Source organism: Bufo gargarizans, chromosome 3, assembly GCF_014858855.1.
Source record: "Bufo gargarizans isolate SCDJY-AF-19 chromosome 3, ASM1485885v1, whole genome shotgun sequence".
In the NCBI taxonomy this organism is placed as follows: domain Eukaryota; kingdom Metazoa; phylum Chordata; class Amphibia; order Anura; family Bufonidae; genus Bufo; species Bufo gargarizans.
In genome coordinates, this window is record NC_058082.1 from 106,030,494 (window position 1) to 106,052,870 (window position 22,377).

Sequence of the window (22,377 nt, forward strand, 5' to 3'; positions counted from 1 at the left end):
AAGCTTATGTGTTTCGATCTTAAAAAAAATGATCAGCTGGTCCTTCTCTCTCCAGTTTGAGAGCATGCTGATGCCTGGTCCTGTCAGTCAAGGGGAAGGAAGGTGTGGAAAACCGAGCAGCTGAGTTGCATCAAGGGGATAGGCCCCACAGTGAAGCCCCAATTTCCATACAGAAGAAAAAGTCAGTCTCTCTGGAACAGCTAAACGGTTTTTCGATGTCCAGGCATGTTTTTACTCTGCAGTATCAACCCTCCCATGCAGTATGCCTGGTTTAGTAGGGCTGATCCTGATGACGGAGCTTCTTTAATGACCAGGCATGTTTTTGTGATTTAGCATATAGGATTGTTAAACACTTTTTTTTTTTTTGCTGGGCTACAGAAGTTTTTTTTTTTTTTCATTTGGGGAAAACTGTAAAAATAAAGTCATGTGGTTAAAAACCTATTACAAATATTTTAGCTCAAAATACATCTAAAAATCTAATTAAAAAACAGCATACAACTTATAAAAAAGGGCCACCATCCGTTCCGAATCCATAATAAAGGTTAATTGTATAGTAAATTAAAACTTTATTTTTAGAAGCAAGTCTTGAAAGCAAGTCCTTTTCAGTTTACAATGATAATATATATTATCATAGCAGGAATGTATGGCATCGCTCTAGCAGAGTAATAACCACAAGACGCTGCGGGTATAATTACATTCATCCAGGATAATAACATACATAAGACACTTGGGTCTGCAGCAGGCTTGTCTTCTGTGAAATCTGTGCATGCTACACTTTGGTGCAGGGGATTAACCCTGAGGATTTTTCAATAATTTTTAATGTGTTTTAGTCACTGCTAGAGGAAGAGGAGGATGAAGATCTCTGCAGAAAAGACAGAAAGAGAAATGTCAACATTAATATTATTATTATTATTAAAGCGCCATTCATTCCATGGCGCTGTACATATGATAAGGGGTGCACACACATACATAATACAGACAATTGCACCAAGAATGAACAAGACGAGTTACAAACTGGTACAGAAGGAGCGAGGGCACTGCCCGTGAGGGCTTACAATCTACATACATAACACATTATACAGAGCAGTATTATTGTAGGATGTAAAATAGATAGCTATCTAATTGGTGCACATGTAAACCCTGAAACCAAAATGAGCAAAGCGGCCTCTTGAAACAGCTGATTGGCGGGCATCCCGGAAGTCGGACCCCCACTGATTGGATACTGACGACCTAGTCTGAGGACAGGTCATCAGTATCATGTAACTGGACAACCCCTCTCATGTTGTGAGGACATGCTGTATGTCAGTCGCATTGTTAATTTCCAGAATTCCGATCCCCCAATATACATCACATTGTCAGTGACAACCTGTACGGGGGGCTGGCTCTTCTAATCAGCCTACAGAGCATGTGTGATCCATCACCCTTCCCCACATGCTCAGTCTCTGTGACCATTGTTGTATGCAGTAGGGGTGCACCGAAATTTCGGCGGCCGAAAATGCACCTAATCTGTTTCTGCCGATATTTTTACATATCGGCCGGAAATAGCGGGGAGGGACTGGGAGGAGGAGCTGGGGGCCGGTGTGTTCACTGTTCTCCGGCCCCCAGCTCCAGTAGTTATAAAAAGTGTGCAATTAATACGGATTCTATTCATGAGGCCCCCTCTGCAGTAGAACATTCAATATAGCCACATCCTACTCACAGGGCTGTGCTGGCCGGCCGGGCAGACGAGCGGCAGCGTCACGACTGACGTCACATGCCTGCGCCGCCTCCTTCATTCAGAAAGTAGGCCGGGCACATGACGTCAGTCGTGACGCTGCCGCTCCTCTGCCCGACCGGCCAGCCTTAAGATGACAGCCCTGTGAGTAGGATGTGGCTGTATTGAATGTAATACTGCAGAGGGGGCCTCATGAATAGAATGCTTATTAATTGTACAACATTTTATAACTACTGGAGCTGGGGGCCGGAGCACAGTGAACGCACCGGCCCCCAGCTCCTCCTCCCAGTCCCTCCCCGCTATTTTCTATTAATTGTACAATGGGGAAGGGGGGGGGGGGGGGCGCGGCTGTGGATGGCACTGTTATGGGGTGGGGGTCTGTGGATGGCACTGTTATGGGGTGGGTGGGGGTCTGTGGATGGCACTGTTATGAGGTGGGGGGGTCTGTGGATGGCACTGTTATGAGGTGGGGGGGTCTGTGGATGGCACTGTTATGGGGTGGGGGGTCTTTTAAAAGTATTTGGGCAAAAAGGCAGTTTCGGTTTCGGTCAAGGGGTATCCTGAATTTTCGGTTTCGGACCAGAATTTTCATTTCGGTGCACCCCTAGTATGCAGGCAGCACTACAAGCAGTGACAATGTACACAGCACCGAGGAGGGAGCAACTAAGGGGAGGACTCTGCACAGTGCAAACCGGCTGAGGCTACCGACATCCCCATTTACTTTACTCGCTGTTTTATGTGTAACAGACAAGGTTTCAGGTTTTTTTGCGTCATAAAACTAATGTCATACCTAATTAACTAATTTTATGTATTTGTATTTCCATTTTTGCTATGCCATAAAGAGGACCACCACCAATCCTGAGAATAGGGATGCTGACCCCCATTTATGGACAAAAAGATCCACGTTTCTCAGCACCTTGAGGTCTCCAGCTGCCAGACCCTTGGTAATCAGTTACTTACGGCATATCAACTCCATATATACCAACATGGTCATTGATGAGAAGTATGGTGGCTCAGTACTTCCACGTTCTGTGTCGGCACTTCAGGTCTTCGGTTCAAATCTGACCACAGAAACATCTGTATGTTTTTCCTGTGCTTGCTCCCACCATCCAAATTTTGCTTCCTATGTAAATGATTGTGGCGAGTGTCCAGGACATATAGGCAAATTAGTCTCGCTGGCAAAAGAGGCTTTGCGAGTCGATAAAACTGGTTTATGAAAATTTTTGATTTAAATTAAAAAAAACTGGTGAAATATGCTACATAAAAGTATATATCATCCTGAAAGCAAGATGTACAGGTGAAACTCGAAAAATTAGAATATCGTGCAAAAGTCAATTTATTTCAGTAATGCAGCTTAAAATTAGAATTTTGTGAAAAGGTTCAATATTCTAGGCTCAAAGTGTCACTCTGTAGTCAGCTAATTCATCCATACCCCCCGAGCAAAGGGTACCTGAGATGGTGACTTTGGGGTTTCATAAGCTGTAAGCCATAATTATCCAAATTATAACAAATAAAGGCTTGAAATATCTCACTTTGCATGTAATGAGACTCTCTCCTATGTTAGTTTCACCTTTTAAGTTGCATTACTGAAATAAATAAACTTTGCACAATATTCTAATTTTTCAAGTTTCACCTGTATATGTGCAAGGGCAAATTTGACATTTCAGGGGACCCAAGCAAAGTTACGGCTTGGGCCCACGTTGCACTATTCCATCCCTTCATACTGCTAAGTTCTGCCCCCTTCAGCCTGCTAAGCCCCACTGCAGCAATGGGCATTCCTGCTACTGCTCTACAGCCTCCGTCCCCTACTGGGTCCCTGTGCAGCAGAACTGGATGCATAGGCGGTACATAGCCACTGGTTTAGCCTTTTTTTTTTTTTCTTTTTTCAGCCAACTGCTTGTGGCTACTTGGGGGCCCCAAGCGTTTGCTTGCTTTGCATGGTGGTAAAGTCTGGCCCTATATGCTACATGAGGATGTACATACCCCTGAAGACTATGTGGACCTTAGAGAGAAAGGGTCCAGCGTCGGTCCCATCCTCTCTCGTACTGGATGGCAAGATCTTGTTCTCCTCTCCTGAGCAACTACATTGCTACAAAAAGAAGGGGCTGGATAATTGGTTCACGGGTAGTACTGTATGTAGGTCATGGCATGAGAAAAGAAAACCAAGCCCTTCTGCCCTGGGTGGCCAAACCTGGTAACGCATAGGGTGGTCTGCTCTCTTGCACGTACAGCACTACATCATGACCAGCTATATTACGGTACATTTACGGTTTTCTATACAGTTACATGCCGTCTCAGTTGTTGATTTCTGGTTTGTACAGACAATTAGCAGCTTCCTAATCTCCAGCATCGCTGCTTCACATCTGAGCTCTCAAAATGCTCTTTTCATACATTATTTAGTAGAAGACACTGGAGTGCGCACAGAACACATTGCTCTCAATACATCAGATCACATCAGCGTGAAGCTAGGAGAGATTTACCCAGGCTTGGTCTAGTCTTCGTTGTCCACAGTATATAGCACAAAGGAAACATGAACTTTATTCCCAATATTCAAGCAGTTATTCCACAAAGCATTCCGACTTAACAGGGTTTTCTAGGGCAATTCGTAGGAGAGGTTGTGTATATGAGATTGTTGGGGGTCCGACTTATGGCACCACTGCCGATTAGCTGTTCAAAAGGCTGCTGTGCACTGGATAGAGGCACCGGAAATTCACAGCTCTGTACATTGGCCATGCCGGGTTACTGCAGCACTGCTCCCATTGACTTTTTAAAAGGAGTTTACCGGGACTTTACTATTAGTGACCTAGTCTTAGGATATGGTACTGCACACCATGACCTATACAATGGAAACAATACAGTGGTACTAGCCTTAGGATAGGTCATCAGTATTAGATCAGCAGGGCTTCTTGTGGTTGCAGTCATGGCACTTTAAGTGAACGGGGCACATACAGACACACCATTGTGCCTAGAACATTTAGGGAGAAGTGGTTGCTTCCTTGTGCAGAAGTAAAGACTGCCATTATTTACCTCTGGAAATTCCATCTAAAGGGGTTCAGCCACTCATATAAATGTATCCCACCTAACAAATCTATTTTGATATTCAGTTGCTGTAGTTTACACTGGAGCCTTGTAGGGGTGGGCGATATGCAATATAAATTTGTGCATATCGCCTATATCGCCGGACCGCGATATGACCACCGAGTGGTAGTGAAGATCAGTTACAATGGCAGCCAGGATGCTACTGAAGTCCTGGCTGCCATGGTATGTTAGTGAAAAGCATTATACTCACGTGCGCCGTGGCCACCGGGCGCTCCTTCTTCTGTCTGTGCGGCGCATTGCTAATGCTTATAGCATTAGCAATGCGCCGCACAGACCTATGAGAAGAAGGAGTGCTCGGCGGCAACGGCGCACGTGAGTATAATGCTGCTCACTAACATACCATGGCAGCCAGGACTTCAGTAGCGTCCTGGCTGCCATGGTAACCGATCGGAGCCCCAGCATTACACTGCTGGGACTCCGATCGGAACTGCCCACTGCCACCAATGATGGGGGGGGGGGGGGGAGGAGGGGGACCCTGTGGCCACTGCCACCAATGATTAGTACTGGGGAGGGAGGGGGGTGGGTTTGAGTTACCAGAGGGGGCTGAGAAGAGGGGGCTGAGAAGAAGCTGGGGGGCACAAGAGAGGCTGGGGGGCGGATCAGGGGCTGGGGGGGGGGGATCAGGGGCTGGGGGGCACATGAGAGGCTGGCTGCCATGGTCAGCTCCCTGCTCACAGGGCAGCAGGGAGAGTGTAAAGTCCTATTCACCCTAATAGAGCTCTATTAGGGTGAATATGACAAGGGTTCTAGCCCCAAAGGAGGCTAATAGTTATTAAATAAAAAGTAAAAAAATAAAATAAAAAGTTTAAACCCCCCCCCCCAAAAAAAATATAGAAAACAATATATATCGCATATTGCACATGCTTAAAATTATATCGCAATATAGATTTTAGGCCATATCGCCCACCCCTAGAGCCTTGTAATGTAGGCTGCACAAGCGTCATTGGCAAGAACAAGGGGTGTTGTTGGTGTCACATGTCACTGCGCTAAGGCATGATGGGGCAGCACGCACATGACAGAACAGGAACTAGGATTCAAGCATGGGGGATAAAAGAAAACTGCAAATGAGGTAAAGTTGAAAATAAAAATCCAAGGAGGAATGGGAGCTAGAGTACTTGATGAAAATATACTTTTAGAAGTAAAAAGTAGTTGACACAACCCCTTTAATATCCCTCAGGTGTTCATTTCTTTTACAGGGTAGAAAACATACCAATCTATATAAATTAATCTGCTAAATGCAAACCTCACAGAACGGAGCCTAAAGACCCTTTAAACAATGACTAATAATTGTTTTCCCCATACCGTGGAGCCAATAATCGTTTGTGCCCAATATTTGCCTGCTCTGTTGGCCGTGTAAAATCAACTGATCGGAAAATCAACGTTTAAAGGGGTTGTGAAGTTCAGAAAACCAATTTTCATGCAACCTGTTAGGGCATTTTGAGTTGATAAAGGGGGATGCTCTGTTCAGGATCCTGATCTCTTGGCCAAAGTGGAGAGCAGCTACAAAAAGGGTCTCCCTCACTCTGGAGGACCTGTCCTGCTTTATGCAGACATCCCTTTTATTTAAACTAGACATGCTAAATAACGTGTATGTTCTAACTATCCAGCTATATACTATGCTGGACAATTTGCCTTATATGTATATTGATTATAGAGATGAGCAAATCTGTTCTGCAGTCACAGCTCTAAAGCCTTGCTCTGCCAAACGGAGCAGCAGCGTGGGCAGCAAATTGTCAGAGCCAGGCTAAATGTCCGGCCATGTCAATCTAGCGGCACGTGGAGCAGACATAGGCCCGTCACAGGGGAAGAAGTCCTGCTGATGAGACAAATCAATTTGTAGGATTCGATGCATCATAATGAGCTCTTCATCTATACACTAGGCTCTGACATATATTTATCTGATACTCACCCTCCCATAGCCATGCTGCTTGTGTGCTTTTTTGTGTGCCTTCTTCATCTTCTTTTTCATTTTTTTATCCATTGGATAACCAGGCATCATAGGATTCCCTGGATACCCTGGCATGACTGGTGGGCAAGGACCAGAATGTGGAGGGGGATAACCAGGTTGTCCAGGATAACCAGGTTGTCCAGGATAACTTGGGTGCCCGACAGCATATCCAGGCTGACCAGGAGGATAAGCAGGGTTCCCTGGGGGATATACTGGTTGTCCTGAGGGGTATCCAGGCTGTGTAGATGGAGGGTATGCTGGATTAGTGGGTGGTAGATATCCTGGATTTGGTGGGTAACCGGGCTGCCCTGTTTAAGAATAAAAATAATATATATATTTGTCTATCAAGGGCAGCACAGCAAAAAGAGAATAATGTGGCTGGGTGCCAGCGGCTGTGGGGGCGATCCACCCACCTTACTTACATAAAATGATAAATTCCACGGCACATCCAAAGAAAATGTAAAAAAATAAAAACTGAGTTTTATTCACCAGAAATACAGCAACGCTTAAATCCACTCCATGGAATCTTTTAGAAAAATCCCACTGAGTGGATTGAAACGTTGTTGTATTTCTGGTGAATAAAACTCACTTTTTATTTTTTTGGATGTGCCGTGGAATTTATCTATTTAATATATATCACACACACCTAAGATAGATAGATAGATGATAGATATATATAATGTTAAGAAGAAAACAAGACGGCTTGGAGTAAAATCCACCACCATTCACCCGTTGTTAGAGAGTAGGTGGCTGAAACTTTTAGGCCTCTTTCAGACGGGCGTTGCGGGAAAATGTGCGGGTGCGTTGTGGGAACACCCGCGATTTTTCAGCGCGAGTGGAAAACATTGTAATGCGTTTTGCACTCGCGTGAGAAAAATCGCACGTGTTTGGTACCCAAACCCGAACTTCTTCACAGAAGTTCGGGCTTGGGTTAGGTGTTCTGTAGATTGTATTATTTTCCCTTATAACAATTCTGAATACAGAATGCATAGTAAAATAACGCTTAAAAAATAGCAGGTTAAAAAAAAAAAAAAAAAAAAAGATTTAACTCACCTTAGTCCACTTGCTCGCGTAGCCGGCATCTCCTTCTGTCTTCATCTTAGCTTTGTGTAGCAAAAGGACCTGTGGTGACGTCACTCCGGTCATCACATGATCCATCACCATGGTAAAAGATCATGTGATGGATCATGTGATGACTGTGACGTCACCAAAGGTCCTTGTTGCTACACAGAGCTAAGATCAAGACAGAAGGAGATGCCGGGCTGCGCGAGCAAGTGGATTAAGGCGAGTTAAATTATTTTTATTTTTAACCCCTCCAGCGCTATTTTACTATCCATTCTATATTCAGAATGCTATTATTTTCCCTTAAAACCATGTTATAAGGGAAAATAATAATGATCGGGTCTCCATCCCGATCGTCTCCTAGCAACCGTGCGTGAAAATCGCACCACATCCGCACTTGCTTGCGATTTTCACGCAAACCCTATTCACTTCTATGGGGCCTGCGCTGCGTGTAAAACGCACAAAGAGGAGCATGCTGCGATTTACACGCAACGCACAAGTGATGCGTGAAAATCACCGCTCATGTGAACAGCCCCATATAAATGAATGGGTCGGTATTCAGTGCTGGTGCAATGCGTTCAACTCGCGCATCGAATCCGCGCGGAATACTCGCCCGTGTGAAAGGGGCCTTAGTATAGTCATCTCCCTCTCCATTTTGGGTGCTGAAATCAGAGGGGCAGAGTAGAGGTTCCTTTACTGATTAATTTTGCTGCCCTTTTGGATATACTAAGCACAGAGCAGCCAACAATATCCCCAGAAGGAAGATCCCTTGGATGGCTTTTCCACTCAAGGAATACAGAGATATCTAAGAGAAAAGGATATGGGGGTTGCAACTTAAAAATTTATGAAATATTGTTTTGTATTGATAACAGCTTGTAGCGGTTATCTTCAACATGAGGAAATATGTCATCAGTAACGCTAGTTGCTACAGTGTAGATACCAGATGATCAGGGGTTCTCCTTAGCCCATCGGGCATCAAGATGGCTCACTGGTGCCTTGCAACACTCGGGTTCTGGGTTCGAATCCGACCAGGGACAACATCTGCATCAAATTTGTATGTTCTCCCTATGTTTGCGTGGGTTTACCCCGGTTTCCTCCTACACTCCATAGGGAACTTAGATTGTGAGCTCCACAGGCAACAGTGGAAATACAGAGAACATGCTATAAATCGAAAAATGCAAAGAACATGCTACAGATGGGGAAACGAAGAGAACACGCAACACACAGAGAAACATAGAGAACACGCTACATACCTGGAGTATTGGGATACATGGTTTTGTTTGAAGATTCTTTCTACAGATAAACCAAAAACCTTTGTCAGATTAGAAGGTTACAGCGGAAACACCTTACTTTTATCTGATCATTGGGGAGGTGCTGCACACGGCAGGATACAGAGGGTATGGTGACATTAATATCAGGTTATCACAATGGTGAAAACAAAGGCTAGAAGCCAGATGAGAATATTCCTGAGGACACTGAATATAGGGGGAATATTTGAAGTCAGTTTTATTTCAGTCTGTGTCGGTGCACTTTGTGCCAAAATGTTGCATGTTGTTTGTTAAGGGCTCATGCACGCGGATCGCAACTAGCGAGCGGTCTGCAATGCACGGGCACAGGCTGTGAAAGGCTCAGTTTCATCAGACTGACACCAAAACGCTGCAAAGCGGAATGGAGACGGAATGGAGGCAATAGACCGGGGAAATAAAGCACAGCCTTAGTTGTCATGCGCACAAACGTGTGAGACCAGTGCCTGGATTGCGGCCCACAAACAGCGGGTCTGCAATATACAAGCACCTGCCATGTGCGCTCCGTATCATGGATGGGGACCAATGCACTTGAATGGGTCTGCAATCCACAAGATACAAAGTGGAGGCATGAAGCGGAAGCCCATGGAAGCACTACTGAGCGCTTCTGTGGGATTTCGGTCTGTGCCTCCGCACCGCAAAAAAATAGAACATGTCCTATTTTTTTGCGGTGCAGACTGGATGTTGGGGATTGCGGACACATTCAAGTGAATGGGTCTGCATCCATGATAAGGAGTGCACACAGCCTGTGCCAGTATACTGCACGCTCATGTGCATGAGCCGTAAATTTCATCATCTGTATCTGATTAGCGGGGGTCCGACACCCGGGAACCCCGCCAATCATCTAAGCTTTTCCTAGACCGTGTGACGTCACATTCATCAGTCTTGTGGCCTAGACGCAGATGAGCGCGATACCAATCACAGCTGCTATACAATGTACGGCGCTGTGCTTGATGAGCTGAGAAAAGGCTGCGGTGCTACTGGGAGCGCCAGTGGCTTCTCAAACAGTTGATCAGGGACTGATGACCTATCCAGAGGACAGGTCATCAGTTAAAAAATTTTGCGGTCCGCAAATCGCGGATTCGCAAAACACGGATGGCGTCCGTGCGCGTTCCGCAATTTTATATTTTTTTAGCGGGGCCACGGAACGATGCAACGGATGCGGACAGCACACGGAGTGCTGTCCGCATCTTTTGCAGCCCCATTGAAGTGAATGGGCCGAAAACGGCGGCTCGGATGCGGACCAAAACAACGGCCGCGTGCATGAGGCCTAACACTGATCAAAACATATGTATCAGAAAGTGACGGCAATAAATTACAGGTCATCCAACAAACAGAAAAATAAACATTATGGTGATGCACACATGAAAAGGATTTTTTTTTTGGTGCAAAAGTAGTAAAATATAGTCCTGATCAAAAGTTTTAAGGGAGTCTGTCACCAGCATTTCACTTTTTTAACCCTTCCCACAGCTCCCTAGCAAGCTTACAGTTAATAAAAACGTTACCTCTGGCATCAATCCTGGACTTATAAAATCATCAAAAACGATCTTTATAAGATATGCAAATGAGGGCTCGCAAGTGCCCAGGGGCGTCGTTACTCTCTTAGGTGCCCTGCTTGCTCAGCCTTTTCATTGCGTCCCCCCGCCCTTTCATACCCTCCGCCCGCCCATCCTTTCCCTCTGACCGCCTTTCTACTAACTTGTTATTCTGCCGATATCCCACGCCTGCGCACTCATTCCTTTGGCCGGCGCATGTGCACTGCGATGCCCATTCCTTGTACGGCATCACAGTAACTATTGCGCATTAATTACTGTGATGCCGTACAAGGAATGGGCATCGCAGTGCGCATGCACCGGCCAAAGGAATGAGTGCACAGGCGTGGGATATCGGCAGAATAACAAGTTAGTAGAAAGGCGGTCAGAGGGAAAGGATGGGCGGGTGGAAGGAAGGGGCGGGGGGACGCAATGAAAAGGCTGAGCAAGCAGGGCACCTAAGAGAGTAACGCCGTCCCTGGGCACTTGCGAGCCCTCATTTGCATATCTTATAAAGATCGTTTTTGATGGTTCTATAAGTCCAGGATTGATCCCAGAGGTAACGTTTTTATTAACTGTAAGCTTGCTAGGGAGCTGTGGGAAGGGTTAAAAAAGGGAAATGCTGGTGACAGACTCCCTTTAAGACCACTTGAAAAATGGCAAAAAAAATCATATTTAGCATGGCTGGATCTTAACAAGATTCCAAGTAGAGCTTCAACATGCAACAAGAAGAAATGGGAGTGAGACAAAACACTTTTTGAGCATTCAATTAATTGAAAATAACGATTAAACTGAAACAGGCAGTTTTTCAGCTGATCCAAATTTTAGGACCACATGCCTTTAAAAGGCCAAATCTGTGCAAAGATGTGGATTCATTGTCATTTTCTGTCAGGTAGTTACACGTGATGGCAAAGGCAAAAAAACTCTCCCTTTAACGTGGTCAGGTTGTTGAACTGCATAAGCAGGGTCTCTCACAGCGCGCCATCGCTGCTGAGGTGGGACGCAGTAAGGCCTCATGCACACGACCGTTTTTTTTTTTAAGGTCCGCAAAAACAGGGTCCGTAGGTCCGTGTCCGTTTTTTTTCTTCCGTGGGTCTTCCTTGATTTTTGGAGGATCCACGGACATGAAGAAAAAATCATTTTGGTGTCCGCCTGGCCGTGCGGAGCCAAACAGATCCGTCCTGACTTACAATGCAAGTCAATGGGGACGGATCAATTTGACGTTGACACAATATGGTGCAATTGCAAACGGATCCGTCCCCCATTGACTTTCAATGTAAAAAGTCAGGAGTCCCTATTATACCATCGGATCGGAGTTTTCTCCAATCCGATGGTATATTTTAACTTAGAGGCGTTCCCATCACCATGGGAACGCCTCTATGTTAGAATATTCTGTCGGATATGAGTTAGATCGACAGTATATTCTAACACAGAGGCGTTCCCATGGTGATGGGGACGCTTCAAGTTAGAATATACTAAGAACTGTGTACATGACTGCTCCCTGCCCCCCCCCCCCCCCCCCATTGCATTAGTTTTATTGGTGGCCAGTGTGTGGCCTCCCCCCCCGATCATTGGTGGCAGCGGAGAGTTCCGATCGGAGTCCCAGTTTAATCGCTGGGGCTCCGATCGGTAACCATGGTAACCAGGACGCTACTGCAGTCTGCTAGCAAACATGCGTGAAAATCGCACCGCATCCGCACTTGCTTGCGATTTTCACGCAACCCCGTTCATTTCTATGGGGCCTGCGTTACGTGAAAAAAGCTGAATATAGAGCATGCTGCGATTTTCATGCAACGCACAAGTGATGCGTGAAAATCACTGCTCATGTGAACAGCCCCATAGAAATGAATGGGTCGGTATTCAGTGCGGGTGCAATGCATTCAACTCACGCATCGCATCCGCGCGGAATACTCGCCCGTGTGAAAGGGGCCTTATAGATGAAGTCTATGCCAGCCTGGAGATAGCGTACACTTCAGTATCTGGCGGACGGCAGAGCAGAGGCTTCTGCCTCTTAAAAAAAAGTGGATAGATACGGCAGTCTTCATATATCTCCCCAATGTGGATTTGCGTGCAGCAAATTTGCAGCATTTTACAGTACCAGCAAAGTGTTTCTTGTGAAAATTTTAAATTGACCTGTAGTGTGGATTTTAGGCTACTTTCACACTCGCATTCGGTGCGGATCAGTCATAGATCTGCACAAACGCATCCGTTCAGATAATACAACCGCATGCATCTGTTCAGAACAGATCTGTTTTTTTTTAATTATCTTTAACATAGCTAAAACGGATCTCTCTTGAACACCATTGAAAGTCAATGGAGGACGGACCCGTTTGTGCCAGTGAAAACGGATCCGTCCTGACACACAATGTAAGTCAATGTAGACGAATCGGTTTTCACTGACACAATCTGGCACAATAGAAAACGGATCTGTCCCCATTGACTTACATTGTGTGTCAGGACTGATCCGTTTGGCTCAGTTTCGTCAGACGGTCACCAAAACGCTGCTAGCAAAGCGGAATGGAGACAGAACGGAGCCAAACTGATGCATTCTGAGCGGATCCTTATCCATTCAGAATGCATTAGGGCATTAAGGGCAAAACTGATCTGTTTTGGACCGCTTGTGAGAGCCCTGAATGGATCTCATAAACGGAAACCAAAACGCCAGTGTGAAAGTAGCCTTAAATCTAGCACGTTTTACTTTTAGCAATGCGTTGGGTGCAATCCCCGGCAAATCCACACCAAAAAGTCCGCCCCATGTGGCCCCACTCTAGTACGGAAATGTACTGTGCCTGGCAGCCTATTAGGTCCGTACGGTAGAACTGGATCAGACAATCAGATGCCATGGTCAGCACTGCCGGGGGTTAGGCATCCGGGATCAGACGGCAGCCACAGCTCCTGTGATGTGACTTTTTGGCAGTTTGCTCTAACTGCATTGCAGCTTGACCTAATAGTACGTTGCAGGACGGGAGGGGTTAAATTGGGCTATTAACTGTGACTATGCATGTAACTTGACACATTTACGGTAGAAAAGCCCTACATGGGATGTTCTCAGGGCAAAGTACAAAGAAATGACAAATCATCACGTAAGATAACTGGATGTTAAAGGGCTTGTCTGAGATTTTGATATTGATGAGCTGTCCTCAGGATAGGACATCAGTATCTGATCAGTGGGGGGCCGACTCCCAGCTCTGGTGACTAGTGACATCAGGTTCTTAGATCACATGTGCATTTGTGGGAAATTATATTGTAGGCCTCACTGGGGACAGAGACTGAATGGTGACAATCTCCAGATAGGAATCATTTATTTTTTTAAATGCCATTTTATTCCATATTTTCCATCATTTCCTCACAGCTTTTAAAAGCTCGGCTAGTGGTCAATGAATTGAAACTTTCTTAGTGACAGTCAAAGGATACAAATCTGTCCTGGTCGTGTGATGATGGCACAGGTACACAGATCATTCACCATCATACAGCCCAAGCTCCTTGTCACACAATCATGATGGAAACAAGAACTGTTTCAATTCACTGACTGTAAGCAGAGAGTTTAAACGCCAGGGGCGTAGCTATAGGGGGTGCAGAGGTAGCAGTCGCTACCACGCCCAGGAGCCTGAGGGGGCCCAAAGACCCTTGTGCCACATAAGAAGAAGACACTGGTATTATATAGAAAGTGCATGCTGGTCAAGTTATACCTCGGGCTGGAGGAAAGGGGTAAGGTCAAGAATTTGGCATGGGGGGGGGGGGGGGGCGGGGAAGGGGTGCCGTTAAAATTTTTGCCTCAGTTGCAGAGAGAGCAGAGCAACTAGGTGTAATGGCAACGCCCCCGTTGCTCCTAGAGGCTAATTTGCATATTTAAAAGGGTTTCTACCACCAGAAATACCGTTATGTAGCTGACTGATATTAGCAATGCACCTAGAGGCTCCGTCTACTCACCCTTTATCCCGCCCAGGTCCCCTGTTCTGCCCGCACCACTCCTCTTGATTGATGCCACGGTCCATCGCATCGTTGACGAAATCCCGCGCCTGCGCCGTTCACTTCTGTCTTCGGCGCAGTGAGTGAAGGCTGCTCTCCTGATGCCGGCTGTTGGCGCAAGCGCAGTGAGGAATCTGGCACCAGGAGCGCATCATTCACTCACTGCGCCGAATACAGACGTGAACGGCGCAGGCGCGGGATTTCGTCAGCGATGCTGCAAACCGTCACATCAATCAAAAGGAGCGGGGCGGGAACAGGGGACCTGGGCGGGATAAAGGGTGAGTAGACGGAGCCTCTAGGTGCTGATTTTACGCCCACATAGCACCTAGAGGCTCATTAGCATATAATAAAAGTGCTTTTTTTTTTTTACAAAAACGGCTACAGGGACAAATGTTAGAAACATACTGTTATGTAGTGCTGACATTAGCGCATCGCTATATCAGTCAGCTACATAACAGTATTTCTGGTAGTAGAAGCCCTTTAAAACCTCATTTTTCTCAGCAATGCGGACACATATGAACATGGGACCAACACAGATGTCTTCAGCTGCCAAGCGCACATGTAACAGGTCAGCCAGTTTCATGGGTACAAATCTGCTGACAGATGCCCTTTAACCCAGTGGCGTACCGTCCATAGAGGCAGACCACGCCACTGCTATGGGGCCCGCGGCACTGGGGGGCCCGTAGCGCAGATAAGGCCCCGCCCACACTATTTGGCCCCGCCCACTCATGACCTGCAGCCGGCTATGCGGCTGCTTTTCTCCCCAGGGCCCAGCCCCAACATCAACTCATCTCCGCAATCGCCGCCCAGTGACTATGTTGAAGCTGTTGCCCTCAGCCGTATTATCAGAGCGCAGGCAATCGCCGGCACTGCGCCTGCGCGGGATTTGGGACGCCGACGAGAGGAGGATCGGGTGTTTGCAGAGCGCAGCGCTGAGGAGGGGGGCGGGTGTTGAGGACTTAGCCGCGCCTCTGGGAGGCGATTCAGCTAAACATGGAGGCGTTAGTAGTTTTCATATTAGGCGGGCACGGCACTTCAGAGGGGCACCATTCCTGGGCACCGTGGAGAAAGAAAAACGCCCCTCTGGGCTCCAGTCCTTACAGCGTCATTTGCATATCCTAAGAATCGATTTTTAGAAGAAAGGACAAGACTGACATGGAAAAGAAGAACACAGATGGAAAAAAGGTACTTTATTAAACATGGATCCATGAGTACCTTTTTTCCATCTGTCTTGTTCTTTTGATTGTGAGTCTTGTCATTTCTTCAAAAAAATCGATTCTTATGATATGTAAATGACGCTGTAAGGAGCCCAGAGGGGCGTTATTCTTTCTCCACGGTGCCCAGGAACGCCCCTCTGAAGTGCCGTGCCCGGCTAAATTTGAAAACTAATAACGCCTCCAAGTTCATCTAAATCGCCTCCCAAATCCGATCCTCCTCTCGCTGGCATCCCAAATCCCGCGCAGGCGCAGTGCAGGCGATCGCCTGCGCTATGATAAGATGACTGACGGCACTGCGCCTGCGCAGGATTTGGGATGCCGGCGAGAGGAGGATCGGGGTGTTTGCCGCAGAGCGTGGCACTGAGGAGGGGGGGTGTTGAGCACTTAGCCGCGCCTCTGGGAGGCGATTTAGATGAACTTGGAGGCGTTATTAGTTTTCAAACTTAGCCGGGCACAGCATTTCAGAGGGGCGTTCCTGGGCACCGTGGAGAAAGAATAACGCCCCTCTGGGCTCCTTACAGCGTCATTTACATATCAGAAGAATCGATTTTTTGAAGAAATGACAAGACTCACAATCAAAAGAACAAGACAGATGGAAAACAGGAACTCTGTTAAACATGGATTCATGAAAAAAAAATTGGGGGTAAATTGCTAGTGACAGATTCCCTTTAAGGCTACTTTCACACTTGCGTTCAGAGCAGATCCGTCTGGTGTCTGCACAGACGGATCCGCACCTATAATGCAAACGCTTGCATCCGTTCAGAACGGATCCGTTTGCATTAACATGAACAAAAAAAAAAAAACATTTTTTTTTTTGTTCATGATAGTGCAAACGGATCCGTTTTGACTTTACATTGAAAGTCAATGGGGGACGGATCCGTTTGAAAATTGAGCCATACTGTGTCAACTTCAAACGGATCCGTCCCCATTGACTTACATTGTAAGTCTGGACGGATCCGTTTGCCTCCGCACGGCCAGGCGGACACCCGAACGCTGCAAGCAGCGTTCAGGTGTCCGCCTGCTGAGTGGAGCGGAGGACAGACGGAGCCATACTGATGCATTCTGAGCGGATCCGCATCCACTCAGAATGCATTAGGGCTGGACGGATCCGTTCGGTGCCGCTTGTGAGAGCCTTCAAACGGAACTCACAAGCGGAGACCCGAACGCAAGTGTGAAAGTAGCCTAACATGGCACCCCAAATAAGGAGACCTGCAGGCTGCAGCAGATATCCCATGTGACAGGTCACCCCCAGGAAACCCCTAACAGTTTCTGTAGGTCATGTATAAATTTATTTAATGGGGGTGTGGCATGGGAGGAGCAAGGTCAGGAAGTGGGAGGGGCCATGGTGGGTAGTGGGCGGGGTTAAGGGGCCCAATTCAGATTTTTGCTATGGGGCCCAGTGATTCCTATGTACGCCTCTGCTTTAACCCCTTCCTAAAACTTGTCATACATGTACGGCGGGCGCACTTATTAAGCGGTTGCAGAAGCTGCAACTTCTTGATCAGAGGCAAGTGCCTCAAGCGATGCAGGTGGGTACAGCCGTAAATGACTGCCAGGGCGGGCACCTGCCTCTGATCAAGCAGGTGCAGCTTCTGCAACTACTTGATTAGTGTGCCCGCCGTACATGTACAGCATGTGTCCAGGAAGGGGTTAAAGGCATGTTAAAAATGCTGCAAAAAAAATGTTGCGTGAATCCAGTCTTAAACTGGTCTGGTGAGAATCTGGTGAAGAGAGCAGGACATTTCTGGATCCCTGGCTTTGTCAGGAGAGAGGAGGATGAGGATGGCACGTGGCCGGTGCGATCTACACTGCCCTCCGGCTGAACACGTAATACAAACACCTGCAGTATAACATGTACAGCCTGCAGGAAGAGGAGCAGGGGCAACCATGAATTCTGTGTAGTCAGGGCTTTATCTATTATACATCTGCTTACACAAAATAGTATAATACATCAGGCAGACAGAAGAGATAATAAAGAGCACCTGTCAGCAGGGTTGATCCTGCTGATTAAAATGATATCTGCTGTGAGAAACTCGCTGGAAAAAGGGGGTCATTTATTATCCAGAAATCCGTCTATAGTAGCTGCGTAACGGTTAGTTGCGCTGCATTCTGCGAATTTTCCCCGCTTACGCCAGACTTAAAAACTGTGAGTGGAAAGGGACGAGACGGTAGGCCTGTCTCATTCATCATTTTCTACGCCCGTTTTAGGCATAGAAATTGGTCTAAATGTAAGCATCAATGTGGCGCAATATTTATTATAATGATTATCTATGGTGTCGCACAAAAATCTAACTCGGGATAGATTTTTTGCGACTGGCATGTCGCAATGCGACACCATAGACTATCATTACAATTAATGTTGCGCGACATTAGTGCAACAAATCCCTTGCCAAAAGGTTTTTCTTCACTCGGGAGTGCTGCAACTGATTGTCACAAGACAGGCGTTGTTTTGATCAGCAGGATCAACCCCACCAGGCAGAATGCCTGGTTTAATAGAGTTGATCCTGCTGACAGGAGCTCTTTAATACGACACAAGTAAGAGCGAGTTCCGTATAGAGCATTCAGTGTATGGAACAACAAGAGCAAGTGACCTACACCGATCTTTTATTTGCAATGGTACCTATGGGTGCTGGACACCGCTATATAGCATCTGTTGGAGGCCTCAATCTAACGTATAAGGCGATCTGCACCAAATCTGGCCAATAGGTACATCAGGTGTCGGGAAGGTTTTGGGTTTCAGATCTCTTGGACGTACCGTGCTTGAGACGGTCACAAAATTATGGCATTATCACATGACTTGAAGTAGCCAATAGAAACTCGCAGGTCCTTCATTGACTTCCAGGCATATACACAGTCACATGACCCCTGCTAGCCAATAAAAACTCACAGATCCTTTAGTCTTCACCTCACTGACATACTCAGAGTTTCCATGAAAACAGGGGGGAAAGGGCGCGCTGGGGATGTCACCGTCACGGGGGCACATAGTGTGAGCAGAGCTAAAAGGCTGTATTAGGCTAGTTTCACACTAGCGTTCGTCGGTCCGCTCGTGAGCTCCGTTTGAAGGGGCTCACGAGCGGACCCGAACGCCTCCGTCCAGCCCTGATGCAGTCTGAATGGAGCGGATCCGCTCAGACTGCATCAGTCTGGCGGCGTTCAGCCTCCGCTCCGCTCGCCTCCGCACGGACAGGCGGACAGCTGAACGCTGCTTGCAGCTTTCAGCTGTCCGCCTGGCCGTGCGGATCCGTTCAGACTTACAATGTAAGTCAATGGGAACGGATCCGCTTGAAGAGGTCACCATATGGCTCAATCTTCAAGCGGATCCATCCCCCATTGACTTTACATTGAAAGTCTGAACGGATCCGCTCAGGCATCTTGCGCACTTAGAAAATTTTCTAAGTTATTAATGCAGACGGATCCGTACTGAACGGAGCCTCCATCTGCATTAATATGATCGGATACGTTCAGAACGGATCCGATCAAGCGCTAGTGTGAAAGTAGCCTTAGGCTGCGTTCACATCAGTGTTCAGCCTTTCCATTCTCCTGTCCTGTTTAGGAGCAGAAGAACGGATTCAGCATATAAGGCCCCTTTCACACGGGCGAGTATTCCACGCGGATGCGATGCGCGAGTTGAACGTATTGCACCCGCACTGAATCCTGACCCATTCATTTCTATGGGGCTGTGCACACGAGCGGTGATCTTCACGCATCACTTGTGCGTTGCGTGAAAATCGCAGCATGCTCCTCTTTGTGCGTTTTTTACGTAACGCAGGCCCCATAGAAATCGCAACCATCCGCAAGCAAGTGCGGATGCGGTGCGATTTTCACGCGCGGTTGCTAGGTGACGATCGGGATGGAGACCCGATCATTAGTATTTTCCCTTATAACATGGTTATAAGGGGAAATAATAGCATTCTGAATACAGAATGCATAGTACAATAGTGCTGGAGGGGTTAATTATTTTTTTTACTCACCTTAATCCACTTGCTCGCGCAGCCCGGCATCTCTTCTGTGTGCAGGAAAAGCTCCTGTGGTGACATCACTCCGGTCATCACATGATCCATCACCATGGTAAAAGATCATGTGACGGACCATGTGATGACCGGAGTGACGTCACCACAGGTCCTTTTCCTGCACACAGCAAAGAAGAAGACAGAAGAGATGCCGGCTGCGCGAGCAAGTGGATTAAGGTGAGTTAAATTATTATTATTTTATTTTTTTAACCCCTCCAGCGCTATTGTACTATGTATTCTGTATTCAGAATGCTATTATCGCTCAGAAGACGATTTTGCAGCGGAGACAAAAGTAGCACATGCATGACTTTTGTCTGGGGTCTGTAGGCTCCATTTGGTTCAGTTATGTGCCGAATCCGTCCTTTCCGTTCTCCTGCTCCTATAACGGAGCAGGAGAACGGAAAGGCTGAACGGTGATGTGAACGAAGCCTAAACTTGCTTGCAAAATGGTGTGTCACTGAACGCATCCGGATCTAATCCGTATCGTTCGTGTGAAAGGGGCCTTTAAGTACTTCTGAGCCCTTGGCGATCATAGTCCATAGACCACGCCGAGCAGAACATTATTGACCTGTATGGGGCGTGTAGGCATAGGGTGGGGCCCCTTACAATGCCGCTAGATGGCTGATTATTAACCAGAGGCTTCAGAGACCAAGAAACCGCTGTGAGTCACTCAGCAAGGTGCAGCCTTAGATCCAAGGGAGAAAAATTATCTGCTTCTTCAAGGGGTTGTATGATATCAACCTAAGGCCTTATGCACACTGCCGTATTTTCAGTCCGCATCCAAACTGCTTTTTTTTTTGCGGTTCAGACGTGCTTCTGTGGGGGTCCACACCAACCTTGCCGGATTACGGACTCATTCAAGTGAATGGGTCCGCATCCATGATGCAGGGTGCACACAGCCAGTGCCCATGTATTGCAGACCCGCCTTTTGCGGGCTGCAATATGGCCACGGACGGGCAACGGCTGTGTGCATGAGCCCTAAGCTGTGTCTTGTAAAGAGCAGTGCACAGTGTGTCCACTACATGACCAGGACAGAACCGTATCCCATGGGAGTAAGCCCCCTCCGTGTGGGGGCGTGAATGCCCGTTGTGACGTCAGCTCCGGTGACCGGACTGCACGGCATTAGGATTTATAATTCTGTGTGACAGCGTTATCTCCGTACAAATAATTACAGATGACGTCAGAACACGCTTGTCTGAAACTGGCCTAAGGGTACGTTCACACACAGTTCTTTTGGCATGGATTCCGTGGCAAAAACAAAATGCTGATCTTTTCTATTGATTTCAATGGAAAATCCGTAGGTAAATTCATACCGCACTTTTTTTTTTTATGCAGTTCGGAAAAAATAATTAACCCATCCGTTTTTAAAGCAGATTCTGTATCCAGAATTCCTATCCGACAATGGGCAGGATGAAAAATTGCATCAAAAGACGCATCAAGAAAAAAAAAAAAAAAAGCACAAAATCCTGAAGCAGATTTTGCATCCTAATTTATTTATTTTTGCCTACAAAAGTCTCCGTGTGATCATACCCTAAAGGTTCATACTGAATGACAGCAAACAGAGATCCTGAAAATCACAAGGAATTGATATAGAAAGTACGTTGTACTAAAAAATTATATAATGTTAAGGGCGCATTCACACGACCGCAAGCGTTTTGCTGTCCGCAAACTGCGGATCTGCAAAACATAGATACCAGACGTGAGCGGACCGCACATATAGAAAATGCTTATTCTTGTGCGGGATTGCTCTATATTTTTTGTGGGGCCGTGGAAAGGAACTATAGATGCGGACAGCACAACTTTTTTGGCTCTATTGAAATGAATGGGTCCGCACCCGTTCTGAAAATTGCGGAACGGATGCGGACCCAGAATTACGGTCGTCTGAATGCACCGTTAATCATACAACAAAAATAAAAAATAACCTTTGATTTCTGAAACCAGAATACCCCTTTAAAGCAGTATTCCCACCTTACAAATGTGTAATGGTGGTGCACACGCGTGACCACAGTCATGTCTATGAGACTGCCACCTTCATGGGCACCTGAGGACCCCCATTCTCCTGATCACTGGGCATCCCAGCGGTCACCACATCACCTATCCCAACCCCTTCATGTTCTACCACATACCTCACCTACTGACCATCCTATACAGACCACTTTTCAATGCAATTTGGGTGGTCATTCCAAAGGGGTTTCACTATATTTTACCACTGCCCCACTGGGAGCAGCAGCCAGCCCCCGGTGACAGCTGCAGAGGAGCATAGACTGTACTGCAGATACTATACGCGTCTATATGGCGGTCATGTGACCAGCGGGCAGCACAGCCCCGTGCATACCGGGCACCATACCGGGCGCAGCGCAGGGATACGCACCTGTCAGCACAATCCTCCTCCTGCTCGTCCTGTATTTTATTTCCGGGAGACTTTGGACTATTTTTTACTTTTGGCCCCGCCCACCTCGCAGTTCTTACTCTGATTGGTTGCCTTGTCTCGTTCCCTCCCTGAGAAGCCCCGCCCAGCAGCA

General features: G+C 47.0%; 1 protein-coding gene across 2 annotated transcripts; it reads right to left on the reverse strand.

Moving 5' to 3' along the window:
• Window positions 1–549: 549 nt before the first annotated feature.
• On the reverse strand, window positions 550–22,340 carry PRR13 (proline rich 13). Of its 2 annotated transcripts, none has more exons than XM_044286069.1 (4): window positions 22,227–22,340; window positions 9,077–9,116; window positions 6,723–7,069; window positions 550–862 (listed from the first exon to the last, which is right to left on the reverse strand). In XM_044286069.1, the coding sequence occupies exons 2-4, from the start codon at window positions 9,093–9,095 to the stop codon at window positions 827–829; spliced, it is 402 nt and encodes a 133-aa protein (XP_044142004.1). In that variant the 5' UTR covers window positions 9,096–9,116; window positions 22,227–22,340; the 3' UTR covers window positions 550–826. The 2 variants fall into 2 exon arrangements, with proteins under 2 accessions (XP_044142004.1, XP_044142005.1); XM_044286070.1 differs by lacking the exon at window positions 22,227–22,340 and adding an exon at window positions 21,982–22,001.
• Window positions 22,341–22,377: the final 37 nt, after the last annotated feature.